This window comes from Octopus bimaculoides, chromosome 1 (assembly GCF_046866305.1).
Source record: "Octopus bimaculoides isolate indiv1 chromosome 1, ASM4686630v1, whole genome shotgun sequence".
NCBI classification, from domain to species: Eukaryota; Metazoa; Mollusca; class Cephalopoda; order Octopoda; family Octopodidae; genus Octopus; species Octopus bimaculoides.
Window position 1 is genome coordinate 34,270,415 of NC_142928.1, and position 9,917 is coordinate 34,280,331.

The following is a 9,917-nucleotide window of genomic DNA, read 5'->3' on the forward strand; positions in this document are numbered from 1 at the left end:
TTACATGCCACCTACACAGGAGCCAGTCCAGCGGCTCTGGCAACGACCTCACTCGAATGATTTTCTAAGGTAAAACCATAAATTTCAAGTTAGGATGAAGTCAGTTAAATTGGTTCCAATACTTGTCTGGTATTTATGATGAAAGGCAAAGTTGACCTCAGCAGAATCTGAACACAAAAAGATAGAACTAAATACTACAGGGCATTTTTTTCTTTTGATGCTCTACTACTAATTCTACCACCTACCAATTTGTAAATATTCATACAAGTATCTAGATTTGAAGAACTATCCAACCCATCCTATTCAGAAAAGAGATATGACTATTGAAACCATCCTAGCATCATTCAAATCATGTCAGAATTCTCAAATTGTGCCAACAACATCCAAACCATGATTTCTTGTCTACATTATTTTATTTCTATTTATTTTACCCATTGTTTTACTTTATGGATTTGTATTCTTATGAAAAACAAAAAAATTCATAGATTGCAATATTAATTTAAAATCTGATTCTTTGTTTTAATTTAGCCTGATAAATGATGTTGATTTGACCATCACAGATTACACAATGTTTGGTAAAGATTTTGCAAAATCTATGAAGCTAAGTCCAGACGCACTTATTCAAATAGCATTGCAATTAGCTTATTACCGGTGAGTAATTTTTGTGTATTTGCTCAAGTTCATATATGTGCATTCTGCAATTTCAACGTAAACTTTGAGATAGACTGTGTACAAGCAAGTTGACAAATAAACATTAGTCAGTGTGAAAAGAGAAAAAAAAAAATAATGAATGTGTATAATATGATGCATATTATAGAAAGAATGGGCTGTAAATTCAACAGCAGTTCAGTAGGTGGAAGGCAGTGTTTGTTAGAAAAAAACTTGAGAAGTAGTTTGATTAGATCTTAAAATACAAGACTTCTTCAGATAAAATGGCATAACAAAATAACTGCTAGGAACTCACAGGTATATCATCATCATCGTCGTTTAACATCCGCTTTCCATGCTAGCATGGGTTGGACGATTTGACTGAGGACTGGTGGACCAGGAGGCGACACCAGGCTCCAATCTGATTTGGCAGAGTTTCTACAGCTGGATGCTCTTCCTAACGCCAACCACTCTAAGAGTGTAGGAATATATATATATATATATATATATATATATGTATATATATATATATGTATATATATATATGTATATATATATATATATATGTATATATATATATGTATATATATATATGTATATATATATATGTATATATATATATGTATATATATATATGTATATATATATATGTATATATATGTATATATATATATATATATATATATATATATATATATATATATATGTATATATATATATGTATATATATATATATGTATATATATATAAAAGCATCTGAAAAAACTCGTGGTGATCCACATTTGTCAAAAATTAGTGAAGAAAATGAATTCAGTTTTGAGCAGCTTTTCTCTGAAGAAGTGCTCTGCATGAAGCATTAGAATTCACAATTCCATCAGAGCATACACACTTATTCATGCCAAAACAGACAGTGAAGCCTTATACAGTTTTCTGCCAAGCCAGCTCCTGTTAAATCATCCAACGCATATCAACATGGAAAGCAGCTGTTAGATAATGATCATCATCATTATCATCATCGTTTAATATTCGTTTTCTATGCTGGCATGGGTTGGACGGTTTGACAGGAGCTGACCAGCTGAAGGGCTGTTCAGGCTCCATGTCCGTTTTGGCATGGTTTCTATGGCTGGATGCCCTTCCTAATGCCAACCACTTTACAGAGTGTACCAGGTGCTTTTTATGTGGTACCAGCACTTATGAGCCTACAAGATTAGGGATGGTCAGCTGGACTGGGTTGCAAGGACAACCACACTTCTACCTAGCTTGATGTGTCTTTTCAAGCATTGCAAACCACCAGGAGTCTTAGTCCTTTGTTATCTCCTCTGTGCGTTCCAATGTCTGTTGATTCTTTCTCACCACTTTGTTTCATATCTTCCTAGGTCTACCCCTTCCACATGTTCCCTTTACAATTAGAGATCGGCATCATATATATATATATATGAATACATATATATATATATATATATATATATATATATATATTAAACAAATAAAAAAGGGGGTTTGTATGATAGTGTATAGAGGAATATATTATTTAAAAGAGTTCCAACTCTGTCTGTTTTTTGTTTTATTTATATTCTTATAAAATTAATGTGGGATATAGAATATGGAATATATAATATAAATAGTAAAATGAAATGAAGTATTGAATGTCTTATTGAATATATGAAATATTGAGTATTAAATATATAAGGGCTAGTATACTTTCCTGCTTTATAGCAATCATCAAGGTCCCGTCTGACAGATGCACTGTATATATCTTTAGATTTTGATGTAATGTTGCTTGGTTATTATATATCATCCAGCAATCTTGTTTTCATTAGGGTATACTCTGAACCATGTGCCACATATGAAAGCGGGTCAACACGTCGTTTCAAATTAGGTCGAACTGACACAATACGTTCCTGTACTGTCCCTTCCTACTTGTTCACTCGTGCCATGGATGACACTGGGGTGCCAGTCATTGAAAAACTACAGTTCCTCCATCAAGCTATTCAAACTCACAAAAACCTTATAAATGATGTAAGTTCAACTTTGTTATCTGTTTAACGATTAAGTTTATATTGTTTTACATATCGTATAGGAAAGATTTAAATTTGAGATGCAAATAATTGTTTACCATTTTGTTGCTGTAGAAAATCTGCTTCAATAAACTCCATCTTCCCCATGGAAAAGTGGACATGAAAATAATGATGATATTTATATATATATATATATATATATATATATATATATATATATATATACACACACACACACGGTGGCCTAAGAATCTCTGGGGTCTAAAATTTTTTTTAGTTACATTTTTTTATTTGTAATTCACAAAATATGACTCTTCACTACTGATGTACATATATTTCCTGTGCACACATCTACAAAATGACTTTCTAAAATGAAATTCCATTATGCAGCTGAGGAGTACATTTTCATTGCACATTTTATGTAGTGTTCTCACTACATTAATAAATGAAGTTTGTACGAAACATACGTACTGCTATGACCTATTGAATTTTTGTTGCTTTACTTCAAATTTTATTCACCAAATCTCTTGATTTTGTTTTTGGTTTTTACCCTACCAAATTCTGGTGCCTCAAACATTTTAAGTACCACATTTAATCTTTTGATTAAATCTATATTATTATATATATATATATATATATATATATATATATATATATATATATATATATATATGCTGTATGTGGTGCTAAGTTATAAATTTTAAGCAGCATGAATGAATTAACACCTTTGTGACTTTTGGGCCACCCTGTATATGTGTATATATGTATATATATATATATATACACATACACAGTTGTTAATATATTTACAAGCATATGTTTACTAAACACAGATTTAGACTCACTGTACAAATAAACCATAGTTAAACCACAAAATTCTCTCTGTAGTATATTTCAGAGCTCATCTGTGCCATGTCATTTCATGCTTACTAACATTATACATCAAGTGGAGTACATTTGCTTTATTTCTCTCTAGCTTTTGCATGTCCTCTACATTCAGTACCCCTCTCTCACTACCATGCAGCATCCCACTTTTTACACAGTCTACTCTTTGGTCAAAGAGAGAATTCCCTTGTTGCTAGCACAGGCAATAGCTCCTTGTTTTTGTTCTGGTCACTATATTTTTAGAGTATTCTCCTCCACTGCTGATTAATTTGTGATGCAAACAGTAGCTATCAACTATCTTTACAGAACCTTCCAAATGTTGAAAAGAATTTATTGTATTACTGCTGTACGTCTGCCACATACACAAGTCTTTATTCATCATCTGCTTGTGTGTGATCCCAGTACACCTCTTGTGCACCCATAGTTCACACTGTTTACACCTTATGGAATTCTTGCCTACACCTTTTCAGTATATCAAACACGGCCCACTGTTATGAAGGCTGACTGTTGCTAAACAACATAAAGCTGATTATTCTAAAAAATAAAAAAAAAAAAAGTTCCATTTCCAACAATAATGACATCTCTATATTGTTGAAGTAATTTTTAAAAAAACCCTATTGCCCTTTCTATCACTAAACACTCAACAGAGTTGTAGAAGTTGAATCTTATCAGCCAGGGAAGCCGGGACATGAATGCTTCATTCAGTTTTTATTTATTTTCAAATGAAGACAAATCCTTGTCGAATCTCTGTGTAACTGAATTACTAAACAAATAGCATAACACTATCTTTTAGTGCCACAAGGAAGCTCTACATGTTTACTTGACCTGCAAGAAATAGTAGTCAAATTTCCTTCATATTGCATGCTACAGTTCTTTGCTGATGAGTATCACAGTTTAATGGTAATATGTCCTGAACTCATGTGCATGTGGTTAGTAGTCCAGTCCCCCTAGCCTCACAACTATTGTGTTTATAACGTATTCACTGTAAGGATGAAAGCTGTTGGCCAACTACAGAAGAGGAGTGGTACTTACTTTTATCCATGTTAAGAACCAAGTTATGTAACCAGTCTCATTTGTTTCCATTATCAACTACACAAAACTTCTATTCAGTCAGCACACCTAATAACAATCATATTTTATAGAATTTTCAAATGTCTATTGCCATTGTTTTACTCTCATTTGAAGGCTATAAGTGGTCAAGGAATTGACAGACATCTTCTTGGATTAAAGCTTATAGCTATTGAGAAAGGAATGAACATACCAAATCTGTTCATGGACACTGCTTATGTAACAAGTGTACATCACAAGATCTCAAGTAGCCAAGTAAGCTTTCCTGTATTTTTCATTGAATCTTTTCCATCATTTCTTTTTTATTTTTGTATATTTTCCATGGTAATACAGTAAAGGCCTTTTCATAACTTCTGTCAAGATGGTCTTAATGCTCACAGGTCAATACTAGATAAGACACTACCTATTTATTGTGGAATTAATATATGCACATGCCACTAATCGGATGTTCCCATGAACTTCTGTTTGACAGTCTGTCAGAATATGTTTGTCAGAAGAGGAAGATATGTGCCCATAGCCTTTGAAGTCCTTATCAGACTGGTGAGACTGATGTTTTGTGAATCAATGTTTTGCTGAAAAACATAAGCATAAAAGAAATTCCAGAGGATTGCAGTCCTGAGAAAATAAAACTTTATTGTGTGTTATCTTCCTAGGACTGCTGAGAAGAAAAACATGGGTTAGGTGCTTAATGTGGAGGCTTGGGAATTGACAGGTGGAGGAAAGGCAAGTGAGCCTATGTTTAGAGGGTGTGTAAGAATTGCACTGATTTTATCTTGCTTTAGAGATGCAAAGTTAATGGAAACAGAGATTAGAATAGTTTAATTTTCTTCCTCACTACTCTGGTTCAAAATCATTCTTGGATTGACATGATTTTAAGTGGAATGGTAATTAAACTAACAGTGGGTTCAACATCTTTCAATTATTCTTGGTATGATTGGTGGCAAAAAATTGGTAGAGTTGCTTTTTCAATTTTGATTTATTAATAAAGCTTTAAAAAAACTATTTCATATAAGAGAAATATTCCCTTACTAAATGTTTGTTATATATATATATTTTTATTTAATTCCCAGGTTTCAAGCAAATATAGCTGTTCTATGAACTTTGGTCCTACAGCACCAGATGGCTTTGGTATATGCTATAACTGCCAAAAATCTCATATTCTAATTGCTGTATCAGCACTCAATACAAGTCCAGATACATGTTCAAAGAAAATGACAAATTCAATCCATCAGAGCCTTACTGACATATATCACCTTTTACAGCAAGAATCTCCTGTCTCTAAACTTTGAACTACAGCGAACAAGAATCCTAAGCAGTAAAAATTGTCAATTACTTCAAAGATAAAAAAAAGCAAAATTTAAAAACAAAATCAATTTTTACATCTATCATTAGCGAAGATATTGTAGAACACACAGAGTATATAACTTCACTTAGACAATATCTAGGTATTCAACATTAACAATTCTATGAATATATTTCGGAATACTTTATCGCACGAGAAAAGTAATAAATATTAGTGTTAGATTTATTCTAAAACTCCTATTAGAGAACTTAAAAACCAGGAAATCAAAATGACTTTCTGTTTAATGTAATTTCAATATAAGATAATAAGATTAAATATTTATCACTTTATTAGTTTCAAGAGAATTCTTTACTTGTAGAAATTAGTGCCTTTTAGCCAGAACTACATATTATCAGTAGTTGGCTATAAACATGTCCACTTTTATTATTTCAAGTAATAACACTAAATGGTGAGTACCACAAAGTAGACAAATGCTTTCAGCAGCAAGCCAAACTTCTAATTTAGTTTCAGTTATCTGCTTGAAGCTGTTTTACTGCATTTATGCTGTTATTGGCTTTAAGAAAGCCTGAACATGCAAAGTAGTTGTATTCTCTTTTTATCAAACAAATACAACTCACAAATAAAATGTTATCAATAACTCCAGATTGAAAACAGAAAGCTTTTTTCTACACCTCTCACCACTTTTAAAAGATAATTTGCCATATTGCTGTAATGGATTAAAAAAAATCTTATTTCCATCAATATCCTGACATAACACTTAGTATTTGTTTTCCTTCTAAATAAACTCCATATGGTTCCTCAAAATATAATTCCATGCGAATTTCCATAGCAAAAAAGTATGCGTGTACACCTGCTTATACGCACAAGACTGGTGATAATATAATTGTCTTAATAACTGACATTTCTCTTAGATATTTATTCCTTCGTTAGACTAATAGCAATGTTATATTTGCTTCATTATTCTCTGAAAAACCAGAGGTTTTAAATCTGAGTGTTTAATCATAATTTTTTTAATGCATTTTACACTTAATGTCAGCTAAGGCCGTTTGCCCAGTTATTATTCAAAAATAGGTAAATTAAATCAACATTAAAGCAACAACAAGACTAAGATAAAGTTAGTTTCAATGCTAAAAAAATCTGCCATTTAACTAATTGGAAATTCAGACCAATATTAATTGTAAAAATCTGCTTATTTTTTTCAATATTTCATTTCATTTCATCATTTCATTTGGCAGTGCCAAACAAGGCATTGGGTTCCAGCATCAAAGAAAAGATGAATACTACACAATAAGTGAAAGAAAAAAATTTTCCATTTACTTTTATTTAAGACATTCAGATTCTCCTTTGCATACATTTGGTGAAGAAACAATTCAGTTTTCTTCAATTTCATAATTTATATTAAATGGAATTAAATAACCATATAAGGTTCTTTCTCATCAAAAAAAAAAAAAAAAAAATTTCCCATATTTTCCTTTATTTACTACAAAAAATTTTTTTTCCACCTGAAGAGTTGAAGAATAAAAGAATTAAAGAAAAAAAAAACAACTACTTATTGGTTGATATGTGTTCCTGTATTTCTTGAGCATTGGATGACCCAAAATATTGATTCCATTTCATGAAATGCAATATATATATATACCATACACACACATACATACATATATGTGAGTAAAAATAAATACAAAAAAAGGGGTTTTGTATGATTGTGAGGAATATATTATTTTGTTTAAAAGAGTTCCAACTCTGTCTGTTTTTTATGTTTTATTTATATTCTTGTAAAATTAATGTGGGATATAGAATATGGAATATACAATATATAATATAAAAATGGATGGTACAATGAAATAAAGTATTGAATGTCTTATTGAATATATGAAATACTGAGTGTTCAATATAAAGGATTAAATATATAAAGGCGAATACGTATTTTCTATACCTTGTGGTATTTCATCATGGCCGGTATGACAGACTTTAACAGACTGTTAAAGTCTGTCATACCGGCCACGATGAAATACCACAAGGTATAGAAAATACGTATTCGCCTTTATATATTTAATCCTTTATATTGAACACTCAATATTTCATATATTCAATAAGACATTCAATACTTTATTTCATTGTACCATCCATTTTTATATTATATATTGTATATTCCATATTCTATATCCCACATTAATTTTACAAGAATATAAATAAAACATAAAAAACAGACAGAGTTGGAACTCTTTCAAACAAAATAATATAAATATATATATATGTATACACACATATATATAATTCTCTTTTGTTGGTGCTGAAATAGGTGTTAAAAGGCAGCTAATGTCCTAGAAAAAATATAAACTTCATCTGTTCTGTGATATCTCAAAGAAAAAAAAATCTTTGAAGAAAAGAAAAAACAAATAACTGAATTCTTGATTTTGACTTTGTTTTTTTGGGGTGGGAAAGAAACTCAATATAACCAAACTTGTTTTAAATTTTGTTGTTTATAACTTTTTTTTTAATGTAAAATCAAATGAATAAATTTTAACATGTTACTGATATTTATTATTTCATGTGTGACTGAGTAGTAAATAAATGATTTGTTATATATTTAAGGCCATGAAATTGGTTTCAGTTGAAACAACTTAAAAATTAATATCTTTATTATTTACATTCATATTATGTTATTTATATCCATATATAATACATGTTTTGAGCAAGTGCTTGGATGAGGGGTGTACTGATAAAACAGATTGATCCTTTACATAAACGAAGAAGGCCAAGATAAATGGTAGATTTGATAGAGGGGAACCTAACTTAAAATGCTGTTACATCATTAAACTATACAATTAAAAAGAATGGTAAAAATGGATAAGGTAGTATTCTTAGAGGAACTATTGCTGTATAAATCTTAAATTATCCAATTTAAAGAAGGTTCTGGATGGAAGATAAAATGGAAAGAAAAGCAAACCAAGGCTTTTGAAATCTAAAAGTTATCTTTTAGTTATTAGAATTGAAACTCATAGATTTAATGAGTATTTTATGTCATCAGTTTAGATACTTTGTTCAGCCTCAACACACAGCCCAAATTAAAAGGGGGGAAACTTGATATAAAGAGGCTAGCCATGAATACATATAAACCAGCTGTTCTTATCTAACCAGCTAATGACCATAAGATATCATATGCTAATTAGAAAGAAATCTATCATGTTGCCAGTGAAGAGTACAGCTATAATGAAATTAAATATTACTGCAATAAAATATTGCCTGTATCAACGTAGGGAAGAGTAAAATGATAAGTATTATAGCTAAGTACAGACTCCTTATTTTATTTTTCGTGTATAGTCGAACTAACCTTAGTAGGCAGCAAAAGTCACAGAATTGTAAGAACATAGGACAAAATACTTTGTAGTATTTGTTCCAGGTAACTCTGAAGTTTAAATTCTGCGAAGGTCAACTTTGCTTCTCATCTTGTCAGGGTCACTAACATAAAGTATCAGTCTAGGGTAATGAGTTGTTAGAGCATCGACTGAAATGACTTGTATTATTTGTTTCTGTTCTTGGATGTTAAGACTTCATCCATTTTCCCAGGTTATCACCACCTGCTCCTTCTTAACAAGAATTCAGTTCAGCCCTCCAATTTGAGGATAACTTCTTCCTACCAGCCACATAAGACCTGGGGATGAGTGGAGTATTGGGTATTGTTGAAATTTTAAACTTAAACTGAATTTATCCTTTTCTATAAATTCCTGCCTTTATTCTATGAAAAAGGAATTAAATTTATAAATTATTGAATAATGTTAGTAAAATTCTAGCAGGCTATATGATAAAAATTAACAAAGGGCTGATGCACTTTTGGATATATAATACTTATCATTTCTTTACAATGCTGGGAAGTTTATTTTTCAGAAAGCATTTTTAATTGTAATTATCCAGTGTGGCTTCTATTTACCTAACATGTCACCCATCTGATTACTGCTTTAACAGATCTTATTAAAAAAAAATTATAGAGTGTA

The 9,917-nt window shown here is 30.8% G+C and overlaps 1 protein-coding gene across 3 annotated transcripts in view; it reads left to right on the forward strand.

Annotated features, from left to right (window-relative positions):
• LOC106879638 (carnitine O-acetyltransferase) overlaps positions 1-7,464 on the forward strand; it is a 41,306-nt gene extending 33,842 nt beyond the window's left edge. For all 3 annotated transcript variants that reach the window (XM_089350207.1, XM_089350192.1, XM_089350202.1), the window contains exons 12-15: positions 529-651; positions 2,469-2,667; positions 4,737-4,874; positions 5,690-7,464. In XM_089350207.1, coding sequence (XP_089206333.1) covers positions 529-651; positions 2,469-2,667; positions 4,737-4,874; positions 5,690-5,908 — 679 coding nt within the window. In that variant the 3' untranslated portion in view covers positions 5,909-7,464. The remainder of the gene's footprint in view (positions 1-528; positions 652-2,468; positions 2,668-4,736; positions 4,875-5,689) is intronic.
• The last annotated feature ends 2,453 nt before the right edge of the window (positions 7,465-9,917 follow it).